Source organism: Siniperca chuatsi, linkage group LG6 (genome assembly GCF_020085105.1).
Source record: "Siniperca chuatsi isolate FFG_IHB_CAS linkage group LG6, ASM2008510v1, whole genome shotgun sequence".
Lineage (NCBI taxonomy): Eukaryota > Metazoa > Chordata > Actinopteri > Centrarchiformes > Sinipercidae > Siniperca > Siniperca chuatsi.
In genome coordinates, this window is record NC_058047.1 from 16,960,211 (window position 1) to 16,981,848 (window position 21,638).

The 21,638-nt window shown below is 39.8% G+C and overlaps 1 protein-coding gene across 19 annotated transcripts in view; it reads left to right on the forward strand.

Annotated features, from left to right (window-relative positions):
• LOC122877219 (voltage-dependent R-type calcium channel subunit alpha-1E) overlaps positions 1–21,638 on the forward strand; it is a 105,690-nt gene that overhangs the window by 48,178 nt on the left and 35,874 nt on the right. For all 19 annotated transcript variants that reach the window (XM_044198466.1, XM_044198465.1, XM_044198469.1 and 16 more), the window contains exons 6-8: positions 17,452–17,555; positions 18,358–18,516; positions 20,003–20,190. In XM_044198466.1, the coding sequence (XP_044054401.1) occupies positions 17,452–17,555; positions 18,358–18,516; positions 20,003–20,190 (451 nt within the window). The remainder of the gene's footprint in view (positions 1–17,451; positions 17,556–18,357; positions 18,517–20,002; positions 20,191–21,638) is intronic.

Consider the following 21,638-nt stretch of genomic DNA (forward strand, 5'->3'; position numbering starts at 1 on the left):
TGACGTCACAGAGAAGTGGACACACATAACAGTATTTACACATCGATCAAAGTTGAGGCTTTACATTGTGCAATTTTTAGCCAAAGTATTCCACATCTTATGGATACTACACTTTTATCTATTGTAGAAATTTCCAAGGGTACTGTAGCAATATAGTCATATACACACACACACATATATATATATATATATATATATATATATATATATATATTATTTATTATTTTTCACACTGAATCTTTTGTCACATAGACGTGGAAACTAAAGCCTGTTTAACTACAAATTGTTATTACCTGAGCGCCATTAATGTGAACACAGAAGCTGTCCTTGATTGAGCTGAAGTCATACCACGAGCCGCTGTATACTGTTGTGAGGTGGCTAGAGCTTGTAAACCATGACCTCACTCTGTGTTCTTACAGTACATCAATTACATGGCAGTTAAAGGCTCAGGGGGGCTTACGTTTACCAGTTAGTCTCTTCTGTGGGGGAAAGGTGTTATATTAAAGGACATTTTACAGCAGGTACCTTCTCAGGAGAGGTAGGCGCCTCACTGTCAGAGCAGTGAGAGGAAATGTTTATGGTTTCAAAGGAGGATCTTGATGAGACAGCAGATTAACCTCAACACCTCTCTCTCACACACACATGCAGTCACACACACACAAATGAAATATTAATCAATTCATAGCGCAGAAGTACAAAGGGCAGCAGACAGGGTTCTTAGAGAATTCTACATGATTCTGGCTGTTCAATTATTGATGAGCCAAGCTCAGGCTTCTTAACGATACTCCACTCGCTGTTGGAGAGAGGAAGGATGGGAGGTTGGAGGAGAAAAGAGGTGGAGAGAAGAGGGATGGCATGAATAGAAGTGTTGTGGAGGACGATAGGGAAAGGTATGGTCAGAGAGCTTCCTGCCAATCTAGCCTGTTGATCAATTGACGTGTGACAGTGGTTGAGGACTCTCAACCCCACGGCATGTTGTTACTATACAACCAAAATTAGAAGCTTAATTAAAACACAGTGAGACAGACACATGCTAATGGTATCTTCTAATCTCATCTGCCTGAATGGGGACAGAGAAAAAGAGACCAAGGCCTCCCAAGGGTGACAGATTCTGTAATCAGACTTTACCTTTCTGTGAGCTCTGTGTATACAATAGGCAGCACTTACTGATGTGTTTGCTTCTCCTGGTGCAGAGGTCAGTGGGTGCTGAGGCTGAAGTCATTTGACTCGCCCAAAATAATGCAATCTAAATACATCTGCATATTTTACAGTTTTCAAATGGTAGATATTCATGTTCCAAACACAATCTGTAATTTACTGAACAGAAAACAGAAACAACCAAAGCATTCGTTATTCCTTTATGTGCTGTGGGTTGAATTTAAGCTACCGATTGTGATTTAGAGAGGAGACGTGCTCGATCTGGATGAAATAGCCTTCCAGGTCTCATTTTATTAATAATCAGCATGATGAAGTGAGCTGCAGATAGATCCCTCTCTAAATTATCATTCTGGCCACACCAAAGATAAATTAATGAAAATGTTCTCGCCCTGTCTTGCTCTCTCCCTCTCTTTCTCTGAAACACGCACAGACCATCCAACACACAAACACACACACACACACACACACACCTATAGGCCATCACTCAAGGTTTGCAACCTTATTAGAGAGTGAATGAAGATTATGAGAACTGTTGATAATATTAGATGAGTCACCAGTGCTGTCTATCAGTTAGTAATTAGGAGGCCTCTGCAGACAGGAAGGGTCACAGTCTGTTATAAATACGCAACAGACACAGACCCCCAACCCACTACTTACCCCCTTTATGCATGCAAACATTTTACATCACAAGCATAATAATAATCATACAGTAAAAACATTATTATTATAATTCTTCTATATTCATATTAGATTAGATTCAACTTTATTGTCATTACACATGTACAAGTACAAGGCAACAAAATGCAGTTTAGGTCTAACCAGAAGTGCAATTAGCAAATGCATGATATAAAGTATGTGCAGGATAGAGCAGTATTATGAAAATATTTTACAAGTGGTACTATGGACATTATATACAGATGGCAGTACAATAATGAATTGGACTGGGCAGAACAGTAGTGCAATGAATATAAAGTAGTGCAAATTATGGAAATAGTGCAGTAGCTGAGTTATTGCAGTATTCAGTACATAGTACTGGAGTGCAAATGATGCAATATATGTATAAATAAATAGTCGGGTAGTGCAAATGAACATGTGGTACATGTAGCAAAAACAATATAGTAGCATTTAAGTTAAGGTATATGAGGGGATAGGAGAATCAGCAGAATCAGTGGGGGGCAGAGTTCAGTAGGAAGACAGCTCTGGGGGAAAAAGCTGTTTCTTAGTCTGCTGGTCCTTGTCCTGGAAGGCAGGGGAGAAAACAGTCTATGGGCGGGTTGAGAGGAGTGCTTAAGAATGCTGCAGGCTCGACGCAGACAGCGTTTCCTCTGAGTCGCTGTGATGCGCTGGGCAGTTTTCACCACCCGCTCCAGTGCCTTGCGCTCCGCAGCAGAGCAGTTCCCATACCAGAGTGTGACACAGTTGGTTAGGATGCTCTCTACTGTGCAGCAATAGAAGTTCATCAGGATAACTGAGGACAGTTGGTTCTTCTTCAGTGTCCTCAGGAAGAAGAGGCGCTGGTGAGCCTTCTTGACCAGGAAGTAGGTGTTGGTGGTCCAGGACAGGTTCTCCAAAATGTGGGTCCCCAGGAACTTGAAGCTGGAGACACGCTCAACAGCCATCCCGTTAATATGGATGGGGTCATGTGTGCCTCCTCTCTCCTTCCTGAAGTCCACGATGAGCTCCTTTGTCTTGGAGGTGTTAAGGAACAAGTTATTGTCTGAGCACCATGTGGCCAGGTGCTGGACCTCCTCCCTGTAGGCAGTCGCATCGTTGTTGCTGATGAGACCAATCACCGTAGTATCGTCTGCAAACTTGATTGGCGTTAGATCCATGCAGTTGAGTGTGAAGAGGGAGTAGAGGAAGGGGCTCAGCACACAGCCCTGTGGTACACCAGTGTTGAGTGTGATGGTGGTGGAGCTAGTTGTGGCCTGACCTAACAAGCTGAGGTCTGTTTGTCAGGAAGTCCATAATCCAATTGCAAATGGAGGTGTTAATACCCAGGTTTCCAAGTTTGGTGATTAACTTGGAAGGAATGACAGTGTTGAATGCAGAGCTGAAGTCAACAAACAGCAGAGTGCAGTGCCATGGAGACTACATCCTCTGTGCTCCTATTGCTGCAGTAGGCAAACTGGTATGGGTCCAGTGTGGATGGGAGGAAGTCCTTTAGGTGTGCCAGGACCAGCCGCTCAAAGCACTTCATAACAATGGGTGTGAGTGCTACCGGGCGGTAGTTGTTCAGGCACGTTGGACTAGAGTGTTTCGGCAGTGGAACAATGGAGGTGGATTTAAAGCATGCTGGCACAGCTGCTTGGGCAAGGGACAGATTGAAAATATCTGTAAAAGACCCCAGCGAGCTGCTCTGCACATGCCTTGAGTACGCGACCGGGGATGCCGTCTGGTCCAGCAGCCTTGCACGCGTTGATCCGGGTCAGTGCAGCGTAGACATCTGTGGAGGTGAGTGTGATGGTCAGGTGGTCAGCTGAGGGTGTGAGCTTGGTGGCTGTTTCCTTATTGTCTCTCTCGATGCAAGCATAAAAGTCATTAAGCTCGTTCAGGAAGGAGACATCTTTGGCTACAGGGGTGGAGTGTCTGGGTTTGTAGTTGCTGATGGCCTGGATGCCCTGCCACATGCGTCGAGGGTCAGAGTTGGAAAAGTGCTCCTCTAACTTTAGCTTGTAGCAGTGCTTGGCCTTTTTGATGCCCCCTTTCAGATTTGCCCTGGAAGTGCTGTAGGCACAGTCAGAGTCCCTCTATTTTCATTTTGCCTTGTGAAGCACTTTATAACTATATTTTGACAAGTGCTGTAAAAATAAATTTGGACAGAATTGTACACTTTTTCATCCATGTAACTGCAAAGAAACATTATCCCTGCATATAAAATTACCAAGGGCCCCCTTGTGTGATTGTGAGTGAGAAAAAGACTAAACCTAACGACTGAACTAAATAAACAGACAACAGACATAAAGGTTTTTATGCCTTTATTACAGACGAGAGTAGAGAGATGATAGGAGAGGGAGGAATTGGGGAATAACATGAAGCAAAGGTTGTGGTTCATGGTCAGCATTCTAAGCTCTATAGTATGCCACGGGGCACCCGTGCATATAGTACAGAATCACAAATTTGCCTCGAAGGTTTTCACAATCTGCACAACACATGCCACCCTTTATCCTTACAGGGTGTCATCCTTAGATAAGGAAACAACCCTTTAATGTGGAAAAAAGCAAGAAACCTTCGGAAGAGTAACAGAGGAGGTATCTCTCTTCCAGAATGAACAGATATTCAATAGATATTGTATATACACAGTAGACAGAAGTAGCAGTAGTAAAATTACAATATGGAAAACAGAATGACAATATGAGGCAAATAAAGTGCAAACCTACATGAAAAATATGGATCAGTTAAAGGACCTCAGCCTCCACAGAAAATAGAGGCGGCTCTGGCCCTTCCTATAAAGAGCTTGAGTGTTCTTAGCCCAGTCCAGTTTATTGTCCATGTGTACATCCAGGTACTTGTAATCCTCTACAATGTCCACACTGACCCCTGGATGGAAACCGGGGTTACTGGTGTCTTGGCCTTTCATAGATCTACAACCAGTGGAGTGAAGTGACAGAAGTTCCCTATTTGCATCAGACGTATTCAATCCTGGCTGAAATATTTCTGCAATGTTTTAATCTCGCATCTAATAAAATCATTCTTTCCTCGGCTTGTTTAGTATTTTTGCTTGTAAAACTGAGTTTTTGTCCTCTTATATATGCTTTGAAAGCTTCCCATCTAGTGCTTGCATAAGTTTGGGTGGTATTTTACTTGATGTATAATGAAATGAGTTCTTTATGAACTCTGAAGAGGTTTAGTGTGCAGGAGACCAAGAAAACTTTAAATTCACATGATAAAATTGAAAATACACTTTTTGGGACGTCATTTATAAAATTGTCTTGTGCAGTACCAACTGGTGAGGGATTCTGGTTACAGCCACAAAAGATTCTTAAATTTGCCAACTACAACTACAACGACTCACCAGTTTATTAGTTATACCTGTATAATCTAATGCAGTTCACTACAATTTCCCTGCAATACATCCTATCATCTGTGAAGCTCATAATGTTCAGTTTTGTCATTCCAAGAGATGTTGATTCAACTCACATGACTGCACTGAGCTGACTTTGATTGAAGGTTTACATTACAGTCTAAATGTGTTGTGTGAAATATTTCCTATGGAGGCAGAACACACAACTGTTAGCTCAGACTACAAAGCATGTGAACCTTTCCACAGTGCATACCCCTGACTCACTCAACATTATGTGTGAACATGTGTAATTATGGAACCATTTCCTAACAGTGTCAACGCTGGAGGCCATGATTACCTCAGCAAGCTGCCTTGGTGTTTCAAGATGGCCTGTGTTACACACAGAAAGAGTGAGTGGGAAGGAGGTATGAAAAACCAGATGGCACTTGCTGTTTCCTTAAAGGCTGCTATCATGTAGCTGAGGACTGTTGTGACTGAAATTCGAATAGAGGGTCTGTGGGGTTTCTCAGGCCGTCACACATGCTTCACCAGCCAGTTACCCTTGCTAAAGTTGTGAAGGAAAGTCAAAGAACAGAGGAGGTGATAACCAGGAAAACATGGCAGGAGAGAAACAAAGTAAAGAATAAAGAAGAGAGAAGAGATAAAGCGGGAGGAAATGAGAAGGATGCCTCTATGCGTAATCGTACGTACTAATTGGCACCTTGGCAGTCTTATTCGCTGGCAAGCCCTCCAATTAGACTGGCAACAGTTGGCAGAGGGCGACACCCACCAAGGGATCGTGTCACCACTATGTGCCAGACACTTGGTGGGGGATGGGAGAGAGTGGAGGAGGGATGGAGTCAGCTCAGAGGGAGTTAATGAGAGTAAAGATGAGGAGACTGGAAAAAAGAGCAGTTCAACCTTTTTGCCATTTCTGTTATCTACAGGATAGTTTTAGGAACACAGACATTTCTGCTAAATCTGTTGTCAAGATGGTTCAGTCTCCTCTTTACTTTGGAAATTGAAGCTTTTTCTACTGTTCATATCAACTGAATACCCGAGAAGTTAAATTCCAGATCAAAAAACAACATGAGAAGCAGCATTGATCAGGCAAGGCGACAAGAACAGAGGATAGGAGAGGAAAAAGAGGGTCTTTAAGGTCTCCTTCAGAAAAGCTTATAAGTCAAAAAGGCAAGGACAACAGAGAGGAGAGAAATGGATGCTGAGAAGAATAGATGACACGAAAGGGCTTTGATCTTGCAGATACACTAAAATGCCATATTTCCTAGTCTTTGAGAAATAAGTGAGATTTGATTGTCATGCTGTCAAAGTAAAGTAAAGCCTTTAGTAAAGGCTAAAGACATTGCATTTGTTACATGCAAGATTTGAAAAGGTCTCAAGAGTTAGTCGTCTTCTCATTGCTCTGCTCTTTTATTGCGAAATAGGCCGAAAAATGGAGATGTAATTGTTTGTTTAGCATGTTAAATATGCAGATCATGAGAAAATATTTTCATTCCAAAATCCTATTAAAAATGCTTATTTTTTTGGCATTTTATTAGATAGTATTTAGTATAATGAAGACAGGAAATGAAAGGGGAGAGCGATGGGAGATGACATGCAACAAAGGTCTCCAGCTGGACTTGAACTGGAGACATTGCAATTACATGCTCACCATCCTAAACCATTAGACCATGAGCAAGCCTCATTTGTTTAAAGAGTAAATCAGTTTAGTTCTCAAAGAATTTTCATGATCTGTTGATTTCAATAGATCATGAAAATCTCTTTGTACTTTTGCTTTTCACACAGCAATATGTGTTCTTTTAATCTGTTGGAATCAATTAAGAGCGGCTTATTCGTTTAATTTTGGTGCATACCTTGCCATGTGGCTAAAATAAGACCCATTAAGACCCTTCAGTGTTAATTAACAGAGAGAGGCAGTGTCCTCTTTGCTGTGTGAATAGATAGATGCTGTAGCCATCAATCTTTAATCCTCACTGGGTGTCAAAACTTGACTATTTCTATTCTATCACCACTGGTAGCCAGGAGGGAGAGTTAACATGAGAGCTTCATATCAATCACACCACCCTTAATATCAGCCAGCGAGACAAATGCGAGAATATTCTGATTTTCGTAGCCTATGTATTTACATTTTTATTTTCATCTTTCTCTTAATCCTCTCTTCAACTCCATCCTGTCCTGTCCATTATTTTGCCTTTGCTTTTGTTTCCTTTATTTCTTTCCTTTTCCTGTCCTTATCTTTCTTTCAGCAAAGTTCTGCCACTGTTGCTAAAGTTTAGCTGCACCTTTTGCATGATATTATCATCTCAGAGAAGTTGTTGGGGTGTGAACTTGTCACTGTACCTGACTCACTGAAAGCTGAAACCACAGTGTCTCGTGTGTGTGTCTGCACGTGCTTGTGTGTGTGTGTGTGTGTGTGTGTGTGTGTGTGTGTGTGTGTGTGTGTGTGTCTGTGCATTCATGTATATGAACCAAATGTGCCACTACTGCATGTCTTTTAGCCAACACCTTCTGTCTGTTTGGCAGTCACACACCTGTTAGAACTGGCTAATTTAAACTGTCACACACACACATACAGATACACAGACAGACCTGTCCTCTCCAATCTTATTTTCCATCTGTTGTCTGATCGATTGATGAGTTCAGACATAGCAGGGGAGGATGTCCCCCTGAGCTGTTACCGTGGCGACTGAGGACCCTGCCCCCAGGTCAGGCTGTCACTGGCTCCAGTCCTGCTGCTTCTCTGGTCAGTGTCTTTACAATTAGACCAAACCAGCACAGATTTGTTTTTTCTTATAGTCTGATGGGGGAATGTGCTTACACACCTGCTTTTTGCATGCATGCATGCATATGTGTGTGTGTGTGTGTGTGTGTGTGTGTGTGTGTGTGTGTGTGTGTGTGTGTGTGTGTGTCTGTGTGCAACAATTTTCTTCTATATTTCAACAAGCCTTTGTTTCACAAATCAAACTAAGTGAAACGTGAATATGTATGTGAATAAAATGAAGAGAGTGTGTGAGAGAGAGTGCAGCCAGTGACATTCAAATGACATCCTTAGAGTAAAAGTGGTGTTTTAGCTGTGATCCTGAATTAAGTCTATCAAGCTCACTCTCTGTCCCCCATCTTTATAGCCATTATAAAGAGGCTGAGTGGGCTGTGAAACAAAGACTGTTGAGGGCATTTATGCAGTCTAGTCTGGTATCTGATCAGAGAAGACAAGGTGCTGATGTTAGCTGGAACTCATGTCAAATTAAATTCAGTTCAGTTACTAATGAAAGTTTCCAAAATTGAAAGAGGGTTGAGCTGAAATTCACAAGAACATTTCTCAATTATGAACTGGCAATTTGTCTTTGCAAATTGAATTTCAGGCAGACAACCCTTTTGTGAGAATTTGATTTATTCATGCACTATATCAGTTTTCAGTCTGACATTTGTTCCTGAACAGGCTCTGGTAAAAGGCTTAACAAAATACACTGGGAACACAGTTTTCCCACAACCTGAATTACTGTTGAATCTCCTTAGACGAGTTCAGAATGAAATTACATTTAGAGACAGACAGAAATGGAGGCGCAGCAGGTGTCAGCGCTGGGAAGGCTGCACCCTACACACCAAGACAGAGTTGTAAAGACCTTGTTCACTCCACAGTGAGAGAAGTTGACATACACACCTTGCACTGGATTCATTACAACTTATATTACATGATATGTATCAGAGATGTTATGCCATCAAACAGTGGTATCAAAACCAATGTTGCCCTTGAGGTGAGTACTACAAATTTGAAAGTCATATCACCAATAGCATCTGTTAACATTATATGTGTTCAAAATTCAGTCATTCAGGCTTTTTTCCATTTGCATTTCCACTTCTCCGCTGCTTTTTGCTTTTCATTTGCTTCCTCATTTACCATATATGTAACACTTTGGTCCTTTTTCTGGTGAAACCGGTTAAAACAAATCAGTTTTCACCAAAAATGGATTAATTAATTTTTTTGCGAAAACCTTTTATTAATTCCTGTTTTTACTGTCCAATTAGATATCAATTAATGGGATGCTTTATAACCATACACAAGACAAGACTGTGGTCTTCCATACCCCAATGAATAGTGCTAAGAAAAATGGCCCATAGTTGAACTTAACTGCTGACCCTTTCCTAAAAAGGTGGAACAAATATGTCATGAAAGGGTTGAACCTTGCTATTGCTGATACAAAAAAACCTAAAAATACTAAAATACCTAACCCTAGCCAAAACTTTTTTTTTCATCTTGTTTTTCATTTAAAATAATGTCTTGTTACTGGTGCTGAATTAATAACATTGGTGTATGCAGTATTTATATGTCAGTTAGTTTTTCTTTTAACCAACATCAGATGTCTTCTAAGAGGCGGCAGAATCAACCATCAGTGTTGTTGGCAAGAGAAAGGTATGTTTTCTCTGTTGCAGCCACAGTTTCTCTGCATATGCTGAGTTATTTTTTTTACACAGTCTACATGGGGGTCTCAAGCAGAGCTAATTTGGAGAAATTGTTTTGGGACTTTTATGATAGCAGCTAACACCCAGTCTCCTCTGTTTACCTGGTCACAGGGCAAGGATGTTGAGGATTTTTGGAGCAAGTGCCTCTGACAAGCAGCTAGATTGAATAGATGTGTGTCCAGAGGGGAGGGATGTTAAGTGTACCAAAGAGAGAAATTCAAGAGACTGCATGTAGTTTGAAATATCTCTAATGTGAGTGCATCATGGTCCAGTGTGCTGAATAATCAATGACAGAAAATTAAGTCATATTAAAGGCAAAACATTAATTATTGTGGATTTTTTATTTGGACTAAATGCATTACAACAAAATCACTGCACAATGTAAATGTAAATGTGAAACAAAATATCTCACTTAGCCTCAGTGTTAGTCTTACAGTCTATTTTGGGTTAAATTGGCACAGACACAGAGATTAAATTAAGCCCAAAGCCTGAATGCAGAAACTATAGCTGACGATTAATTACACAGATACATTATGTCTACATTTAGAGATCCTGACCTATAGAAAATCCCCTTTGAGCTCTGCAGGAGTCTGGCTGGGGTGGAAATGACCTCATTAAGTAGACTGGCATCAGAAAAAATTACATATGTAATCAATGATCATGCTTCAGTCTCATTTTTGACAGTGACAGATATTAAATAAAGCACAGGGTTTTCTGAGGACACCATGCTTTGTCAGTGTCACTACAGCATCAGCGCTGAAGCAGCTTCTTGAGCAGTGCTGCTGTCAGAGTTGAATCATTGCCAACAAGCAGTATGTTGCATTTGGCTTTCACTGTCCACAAGAGACAAAACAGAGCTCCAAGCCAAAATGGATTCACCTTTATATCTGTATATTTAAAGAATGTACTGTAGATAATAATAATAATATCTGGATTTGGTTTTCCAGACTATAGTATCTCACAAAGAAAACCTGAGCAGCCACTAAAAGTCCCCCACATTTCTGAGAGAAATTATTGTATTTATCTGACAGCTATTGTTCCTAGTTGTTCTACAGAGAGACTTCACTTCCAAAACATGATCATAAACATTGCTCCACTATTATTTATAAAATATGATACATTGATATGGATTGATAAGTAATTAAATGATTCTTACATGTTGTCCAATCCAATAATATAATAAACAATAATGTAACACTGACAGGAGCAGTTCTGCTGCAAAATGACTACTTTTATCTTTGCTACTAAAATAAATTTTGATGATACTAGTACAGAAGTAACATTTTGAACACAGGACTTTTACTTCTTACATTGTGTTATTGGTACGTTTTACTTTTTTGTAAAGGATCTGGATATTTCTTTCACCACTGCCTGCTGAGATTGAAAATCCACCTCTTAAGACCAAACAAAAAGCTGAATTTGAATCCTTTATTTTATGTTCAACTTGCATTGCAGGATTTAACATTCCTATTTATTATGTAATTTGTTTTATATATTTTTCTAAACCTTTGACTTTGCCAATCAGCATTGTTCTTGCCTTGCCTGTTATAGGGTTTATTAATATATACACACTCTATGGAGGCAGTTTGGTTATGATATTACGCAACACTGTGATTTTTATTTGGTTTTGCATGCTGTATGTGAACTTTTGTAACCTAGAAAGAGTTGGTGTGCCATCAACTCATCTCTGCACTGTACTAAATTAACATTTCTCACTGTCTCTCTCCCTCCCTCTCTCTCTCTTCCAACAGATGGCTAATAAATCATTTATCCAAATCAAATATTCATTCTGGCCAAAGAGCAAACATTCAGCAAATAGACACATAAACCAATATGCAAGGTGATGCTTAACTGATAACTGATCCACATAAAGGCAGGCCAGTATCTCAGGCTGTTGATATAATATATATATATAAACTTGAATATCTTGTGTGTGAATGTAGGGGGTTCAGTGTGTGTGTTTCAGAAACAAAGAGAGTAAAAAGGATGAGGGGGGAGTTAAAAATGAGAGAGCACACTGTGGGAGGCAGCAAGGCTTATATTAACTAAACCAACCAGAGCAGCACTGTAGGAGTTGCTCCACACAATTCCTTATTCTGTCAAGAAAATCCACTGTACACACACCACCCACTGTACTATGGGCCACCAGAGCAGTTATATTAATTCACCGTCCTGCAGAATCACAGGTCTTCATAAGGTGGGAATGTATGATTTTATTTATTTTTTTAGAAATACTGATGTGTGAATACTCTGTTCAACTGTTCCCTTCCTGCTTCAGAGAGGTCAGATTGCAGTGTACAGTAGTGTACAGTAGGTGCAAAACTTCTGAGGACATGTTGACCACTCACTGTGTGGCAAGATCAGTTGCTTGCTTCTTGTGCCTAAACAAACTAAATATTTTATTTCAATCTACTGTCACAGTATTTAATGTTCACTTGAGCAATTCTGTCAAAATATTGTATCATAGACAGTCAGTGGTTAAAATGCTAAAATGCTAAAATGCTCTTAAATGCGACAACTGAGCCACTGCTGTAAATGTGTGGGAGCCTGTGACGAGCTGATTCTCCAGTCCATTCTGGGTGAGGAAAGGGGAGCGATTTATAATCAGAAAATTACTGAATACAGCCTTAGAAGCATTAGAAGATCAGCAACAACCAACAGTAAAGTAATATGCCAACAAAACACTGTGTAACAAAACATTTAAATTAAAATAGGGTGGTAAGTTGACGACTGAGGACAGATAAAAGAAAAAGTGCATCATCTATTGCTCTAAAAATCCACTGCCAGTTTCCAGTAGTGACAAAGTAGTTAGTGTTACAAATGTGATGCAAATATTTTTTGTTTTGTTTTTTATACAGTTTTTTATAAAATCAAAACAAGGAGAGCAAAATACCCTCTACATTATAGTTTACTTTTATCTTTGATTAGTGAGATTACTATGGTTGATTTGCACAGTGCCACGCTTTGTCCACGCTCAACAAGCATGTTTTTATCTTTCCTGTCTTTGTCCAGCTCATCTTTACTATCTCATGGTGTGTGTTTCTCCATAGTGCTTAGTGCTGCTGGATTCTCTCCTCCTGATGCAATCTACTGCAAGTCATGCCGCTGGATTGTACAAACTGAAACATTAATGACTATATACTGTATGGTATATTGCTTTTTGTTGGGTGGAAAACATCCCAGAAGTCAACTTTCTAAGAGCAATATCAGTATCAGCACTGTTTGGTATCATTAAATAGCTTGCACAGAAGTCCTTCAACTAACCTTAAGACATAGAAACCATCAGAATAGACATTTTTCACAGCAGTGAAAAATAGCAGCGCTATGCTGGGAATTACACGATGTCAACTCTATGTACTAATAAGAATGATAAAGGTGTAAGTTGCCATGATATAACAGGTGCAACAAAACAAACTGGAGTGTGATGGAGATGTCAGTCAAGCCCAATTTGTACTCACCCACACAGTCCTAAAAAGTGGTCTCACCAGACAGCATAAGTGAAAACACCTGTGTGGGTGGACCATGGGTGTGAAGGGGATTTATTGGGAGAAAACCATTTTTAATGTTATTATTAAGACCTGTGACTAATAAAAATGACTGACAGCGGTTTATTGGGGTTTTCAGCCAACAGTGAATGTGCTGTGTGTCCGGCTGATGTCTTCTTCTTGCCCCTTGCACTACATGTAATATGTTATAGTCCATATAATGTACAGGTATGTCAGTACTGTACTTACAAATCAGTGGTTCTCAAACTTTTTTTGCTTGTGAACACTTAAAATGACCACTCTCACCCCACTACAACCTGCATTTTCACAGTGTTAAGCAATTCAGGGAAAGAGTTATTTCCTCTTATGAGTTTGTTTGATTTGATTAAATCAATTCCATTAGCAGAAGTGCCTGAGAGGCTGAAACGTATATGTTGTTTCACAAGATAAAAGGAAAGAACAATAAAAATGTTAAAAAATATATGCTTTTGTATTAGACAACGGCTTGTGATACACCAAAAGTATCTTGCAAACCCCTGAGCTGAGAACCATTGGTGTAAATAACACATACTGTGCAATTAATATCATTACAATAGTCAGGTGCGCTCATATTATATTAGTTAGCAGCTTGAGAGTGACATGGAGCATAAGTCACAACGTTATCAGTATCACGGCATGACGGTTGTCACGACAGATTTGTCACGCAGCAGGGAGCTGTCAGTTCTGCAGGGTATGTCATTGTTACTCACTTATCATGTCTGACAACTCTGACCAGGGCATCAGCTCAGTTCACTACAGTGTGTTTCTCACATAACGCCTGCAGATACATGCAGAGTGAACAAAGATGTTTTTATGTGCGACAGCTCCTGGTGACTAAAAGTGAATTTATTAACTTGTTTATTGACTTGTAGATACACGAGGCACCTGTCAGATGTGTGTTCTCCCTGGGATCAGTTAAGGAAATGACCACCAGGGTTCAACCAATTCATCCGCAAGAGATGAGAGGGTTCTCAGCCACATAAGGCCCCAACTGTAACACAAATGTTAGGGTTGTTTCTGAAATGTATTTAAATTAAGACACTCTTAGAAATGGTTCTAGATTAACAAGTGCCTCTGGTGCACTGATAGAAAGCTACATTTTACGACGTGTTAAACTGCAGAAGGAACAGTCTTCATCATATTTGTTCATTTCATTGAATTTTTTAGCCTATAATGTCATCATGACCACTGATGTTCTCTGTGAATAAAATGGTGTTTATTACCACGAATGATTCCATTCAAATCACGAAATATACCTAACCTAACACAAACAATCAACAGATACATGAATAGTCCTGCATTAGGGAGAAGGGAAACTACAGGGAGGAAATGTCTGCCAAATTTTTCATTTGCGCCAAATCGGCCATGTGTTGTGCTTCCTTTGGCTGATTTACATCTGCCAGTTTCTGTGGCCAACCTTCACCTTCCTCATCTCTGTCATCTGTGCCAATCTCCAGACGGCAGTAGTGTGCAGCAATGCTGTCATAATGGCGATTGCAAAGCACTGTGATGGAGGGAAGTGTAGGTTACTGGATTTTTTGGCAATATCTTTATATAAATTCATAAAATAATTATCATTTTTATCTTAACTGTGTATGTAAACTAGTTATTGATCTTATTTGATAGAGAATGTCCAGTTCCACACCATAGCAGCCTATAAGAGGCTTGTTGAACCAAGAGGTTAATAAAAATCAGTCAGGAGGAAGCAAGTAACCACTTTTATTTATCTTTGTGTGTGACTGACACATATCTAAGTACCAACTGAAAGAGGAGAGTGGAAGAGAGCCGAGAGGATGGCCTCTCATATTGTTGATTGGCAATCAGACCAGACCAGGTACACCTGAGAGGGACAGAAAAAATCAGCAAGCTGGCAGCTCCCACTGTAAATTAGGTTACATTTTCATAATGTAATGTAACAGGTAAAATGCTGTTAGTTATGTATTTTGTTTCATTTCAGCTTTGTATTTTATACAAAGCTTAAATGATACAGTATAATGTGGCTTACAGACAGTTAAACAATTCAGTTTACTGTAATATGAAGTCTTCTTCCTCCTCAGCACCATGGACAGCTCTTCACAGCTTTGTACACGTACTTGGGCTTTACTCCAATTTTGAAAAAGTTTATGCATAATTTACACAACACATGTAAACATTTTGTCATACACATTGGTGGCTTTTTCTTAAAGCAATAATATCAGTATGTAACACAGAGAAATTGACATTTGATATTTTTCCTATGAATGCGCCTCCCTGTCTGTGCATATTTCAGTATACATTTACACATATAGAGAATATCTTATCAAAATGTATCTCTAATCTGCATTTGCAGGCTTTAGCAGTAGCTGCCACTGACACTGTTATATTAGTGTGACGGTGATACTGACTTCCAGACAACAGTCCAAAACACAGACACAAAAGAGCCACAGACTGGGAACCAACAGCAAACATTATCTTTCTAACGTCAATGTCTCTTTCTTATCTGCAAGCATGAACACATACAATATCTTATTACTGCTAACAAACAAAACTCAAAAACCCCTTTTACGTGATTTCTGTCTGCAAAAAGGAATGAGGTTTGTAATTTAGGTTGGACTTTAAGAGCATCCCTCTCTTCAGAAACACTCTACAAACACTCATTATTGGAAAACGGGACCCAGGACATCCATTGAATAACAGTGGGCTAAATGAGGAAGCCATTTTTAGACCCTCTATCCCCTAGTCTCCATAACAACTAAAGAGCAGCCAGGACTGACTAATGGTCTGAAGAAAGATTGAAAGATGGAGGAAGTGGGGGATGAAATGACAGAGGTGGCAGGAGGCAGCAGACGGAGTGATTGGAGTAAAAGGAGGGAAGGAGAAAAGACAAAGAGAGTGTTGGGACTGGGGTGAAAAGGGAAAGGGGCATAGTTAGCAGTGGGATAATTCTATTTCTATATTTGTGTGGATGATGTTGAAGCTATTTTAATCTTTTTCTCTCTAACTCTCTCTCTTTTTCTTTCTTCTCTTAATTAAATCAGATGACGCTATGTGTCTCCTAACACTATAGATAGGATTAATTCTCACCACTGTATCACAGGAATGTAATTGGGTCTGTGTTGCTGTTTCTTTAGCTGTGCGATGATCTATCATCTTCGAGCAAATTACTGCTCATAAAGATGGTTCTTTAACATTGTACCGCACATAAAGCATGTGTTTACAGTGCTGCAATCCATTTAAATAATCCATCTTTCAATTACCTGAGTATAATTATTTAGCAATCATTGGCTTCAACTGGCCAGAAGAAAAGTGTGCATTTACTCTAAGTACAGTGTAAGTTTAAGTTTTGGAGTTGGGAGAGGCTAAATCTTGTGAATCTCTAACTTCAAAGTCTTGAAATAAAATGCTGCTCTATCCTCTCTTTGGCAAAAGCATTTCCTCAACTCCCCTTTTGCTATTTTTCTTTTGTTTTTACCTCACTTCTCCATCCATATCAGTCTTTCACTCAGTAGGCATCCAGGTGAAAGGGGAATAAATGTGTGTTCAGGTCAGTGGAAAATGGAAAAACAGAGAAGGAGTCAGAGGTGCAAGTATAATTGGGAAGGAGGTCGAAAAGGAAGAGGAAGATGAGAGGACAGAGGTTTATGGATGAAGGGCAAGATATGAGGGTATAGAGAGAAAAGAGAGGCAGGAGGGCAGACTAATGAGGAAGCAAGAGGGGGAGATCACCAGGCACTTCTTTTCTTTTTCTCATCAGTCTGAGGGCTGAAGGCCACAGAGGTGTATTTAGCAGGCAGGGGGAGTGGAGCAGACAAAACAAGGCAAACAAAGTAAAAATGGAACTTTTGAAGGACTCTGGCTTTGTGTAGCAGATAAGAGGTCAATGTGTTTGCGACGAGTGTGTCCACGCATGTGTTTGTCCGTGAGCTTCATGTCTCTCCAGCCTAAGGGTGTCCTGCCTTCCCTTGATGGAGCTGCTTTATTTGTTTGCCTCTTAAATAGCAGTTGTCACAGCCATCCTCCCACACACAGGGAAACAGCCAAAAGCCCTCAAAAGCATCTCTGTTGTTTTCTCTGTTTTCTCTGCCTGCTGGAGACCCTCGCGTCCTCGCACTCCATATCTAAGCACTGCAGCAATCCTCCAACACTGTGTGTAATGGCCTTAGTGTGTTTATGTGTGTGAGTCCCCTTTTCGACACAGCTTATAAAGTGTAAAATTGTAGCATTCATGTGCATCTGTAAGACGGTGACAATTCTTCAGTTTGTGTGGGTTTGCATTTGCACATTTGTTTGTGTTTACCTCTGTAGGATCCTGGCCGCAGCAGGGGCACACATGAACATCTCAGTGGACCTGAGGACCCTGAGGGCGGTGCGAGTGCTCCGACCCCTCAAACTGGTCTCAGGCATCCCCAGTGAGTACCACATACAATTACATTCATATCTTTTTTATTGCAATAGTGACTGTAGTTTTCCCTTTGAGTCAACCACAAAAAAAAAGGAATTTCTCACTCCCCCAGTGGTGTCTAGCTATAAAGATAGTTTTGGTGGTGTATGGCCAAGTTCTGAGATATCAGCTCTGGAATTTTAGCCTCCATCCTGTTGTGGAAATTGTCAGAAAGCTCTCAACACATTATTAAATAAACACAAACTGTCTGCATAGATAGATACACCTGAGAAATGAGAAATTTATCAGTGATGTCCCATATTAGATTCCAAGCCAATATCAGCATTAGGTATTGGTGTAACCCTAGACACAGGGCTGCAACTAATGATTATGTTCAATATTGATTAATTTTCTCATTATTTTTGCAAATAATAAATTAATCGCTTGGTTTGTAGAATGTCAGAATTTTTTTTTAAAATGTCCTTCATAATCTACTTGTTTTGTCTAAACATATTCAATTTACTATCATGAGAGACTAAGGCAACAAGCAAATATTAACATTTGGAAAACTGGAAGCAGTGAACTTTTGACATTTTTGCTTGATTACTTGAGTGATTAATTAATTATCAAAATAGTGACTAATCAACCGATCAATCAATCCATCAACTAATCGTTTCAGCTCTTCTTGAAGAAAAAAATTTGTTTTTTTTCAATTATTGTAAAGTGAGGTTGAAACACTACATTTTATGACACGCATGTTTCGCAAATTTGTACCGTAAGAAGTGTGTTTTCACTTTAACTCTGCTGGTCTCTGTGTGATTTGCTTCCAGGTCTGCAGATAGTCCTGAAGTCCATAATGAAGGCCATGGTTCCTCTGCTGCAGATTGGCATGCTGCTCTTTTTTGCAATCCTCATGTTCGCCATCATCGGCCTGGAGTTTTACAGCGGCAAACTGCACCACACGTGCGAACCACAGCCTGGAATACTGGGTACAGACACACTCATTGCATATGTCTCTATAGCACACAGGTACATGCGGCATATTACATGCAGTGATGCTTACATATGCAGATGTATACCTGTACAATATGTACATCTATATGTAGTGCTCATATTAAAACTCATACATACAAATATATCAGTTTGACTGCAGTAGTTCATGCTAGCAGTAGAGCATGAAACTGAGTGTATGTTTGGAGCAGTTAAGTCTTCAGTATATGTAGATAATTATAATTACAATTAAAAAAGCTTCCTGTGTCTCACATACATAACCATATGTATGCATTCATGTGCAGATATTTCCATCCAGTATTTGACACAAACAGGAAGTCAAAGAGATGTAAATATAGAAGTGTGTGTTACAATTTTAGTCCGCACAAGTGGCTGGTGAGTCCATTAGTTATGTGTACTAGTTCAGTGTTCCAGTTCAGATACACACACATATACACATTCTATGATTCATACTACTCCATTTGTGTGTTAGTAACCAATAGTGACATCCTGTGATTACCATTATTCTGATATTTTATTCATCTTAAGACAATATGTAATTTGAATTGCAATGCAAAACAGGAAATTGTCTCAACAACTCTGCCACACACTGATGGTATGGATGAAACAAAAGAGAGCAATTTGTAGAAAGGGTCTGAAATGGCTGTGAATAATTCATAAATGTGAACAGATATAGAAGACTCACTTTAGAACTATTTTTGACACCAAACTGCATCACAGAGCATAAAAGCGAAGAGTCGGGACTGGGCTCACTCTGTTGCTGTTGTTACTGTGTGTGTATCTCATGTGCATTATGTGTGTGGCTGTGTGTCGTGTATGTAGCTCTTTAGGTAGTAGCTCCATTGTCATAATCACAAATGCATACACACGTACACACAATGGCATGCCAGGCTGCACCTGGACGACTTGATCAAACCAAACTGGCAGTGTTGTCTGGTATAATTAAAATCAACAGTGCGGTCATTAACCTCCAAGCTGTTCCCGTCAAACTGAAGCTGAATGGACAGTTAGATAACACAGACAGACTGAAGTGAGTATTTTCTGTCACTGAATGGTCATGTTACTGTTCAGTTTTTTTTTATTCTTTTTGACTTTAATTAATTTTTACTGTACATTGTGACATGTGGCCAATAAGGCATATCTGAAGCTAAGAATACACTGTCACACAACTCAACTGTAGAGCTGCTCACTGACTACATAAATTGGTTTAAACTTCATGTGCTGGAGCTTAAAGACCAGTAGACATGAGAATGAAAGATTTATACTCTAAATTGTTAAATGCATGATAGCTTTCAAATTTCAGCGATTACGTACAGTAGTAACATTTTGATGTCAGGGAGCATTGCAGTTCATTGAACAGGGAAGGTTTGTTTTCTGTTGTTGGGACCTTTGGACTTATGTAAGACATATAACATATAACACAACAATATTTCTGCCTTGTTTTCTCTCTATCTATGCGTTCAGAAAACGAGACAGTGGACTCCTCTGAGTTGGAGTTCCCGTGTGGCGTGCGTCAGTGTCCGGCCAAATATACCTGCAGCGACTGGATTGGCCCTAATGATGGCATCACTCAGTTTGACAACATCCTGTTTGCTGTTCTCACTGTCTTCCAGTGCATCACCATGGAGGGATGGACCACTGTACTCTACAATGTAAGACAGCCCACTCACAATTTTGAGATTCTGTCACAATTTAGACTCCATTAACCCTAATGAACAGAAGCAGCTTTGGCTCCAGCACACTGATGGTTGCTGAGTGAAGGTCTGCAACCCCTGCATCCTCCTCTCTCAGACTGTCTGACTGTGGATGGAGAACGTGGGGAGGGGGCTGACTGGGTTGTGATTTTAGTGTTGAAACTGCAGAGTGCTATGTTGATTCCTGTTTTGCTCTCAGCAAATGTATAACCTGCTGTAACATGCTGCAAGCCCTGAATAGAGATTAGACTTCCCACCTTTTAGTTATGAAATATGGCACGCTTCAGAATCTCTTTAATCTAAGATTAATGACTATATAAACCTATGCTATGTATTGTATGAATATAAACATGAAGAGTAGATTGAAAATTAGCTTTGTTTGCTTCTGTTTACCCATAATTCAATACACAGAACTAATGTGTATTATTTTCTCAGGAGGGGATCTACAAGGCAAATTTAGCAGAAAACTGTCTACCTGAACAATGTCTCTAATAGTATTTTTATTCTTCCATGTCCATGTGACATATTGGATCATTTGGATATATTGTGACCATGGGTGAGTAGATTTGTGATCCCGCTTGACTGACATCACCAAGTCCTCCTGGTCCACATCACAGAGCAGTGACTGTTCAAAGATTGATTCAGAATAAGAGCAGGCTGAGTCAGAAATGCTGTTGACGGATTAACAAAAGTCAGGGAAACAGAATGTTTTTATGCTCGAGGACTCATGGAATAGCAGAAGCTAAAGAGACCTTTCTTGATCCACCAGCCATACACTTAGAGGAATTCCCCTAAAGTTATACAAAAGAAAACAGGAAAACCCTGTATCATGTTGCATCTCAGTTTTGAAACCAGAAACAATGTCATTTTCTTCTGCAGAGTAACTGTCAGGCAGGGATGAGATGCTGCAACGTGCTTCATGAGCATCTATGTCAGAGTGAAAGGAGCAGGCAGGCAGACACACACAGACAGTATGTAGACAGAAAGGCAAGCAGTGGCAGGCAGTGGCACCATTTGCTAATTTAATATATCTGTTGCCTGCATGACCATTCAACAAATCAAGTCCAATCATATTCGCACTCTTGTTGCAGCCGACTTACAAGATCATGTTCAGATAGGAACACTGTACAAAATCTTGCCCATGTAAAAAACATCAGAGTAGTATATTGCAAAAAATAAATTATAATTCTGCTCTTGCGGGCCTGGACACTTTTAAAATTTCGCAGTATGCATGGATAAATTATTTAATTTCAAAATTCAGATGCCTAGTGCAGTGCTGACATCAGAAAAACTATTCTCTCAATTTAGTTTGCATTATTTTAGATGAGACCAGACCATTTTGTAAACTTTTGTGCATTTTACTGTCATTTTTATAATTTTTTGGGCAAAAGAAATAACTAGCAGGA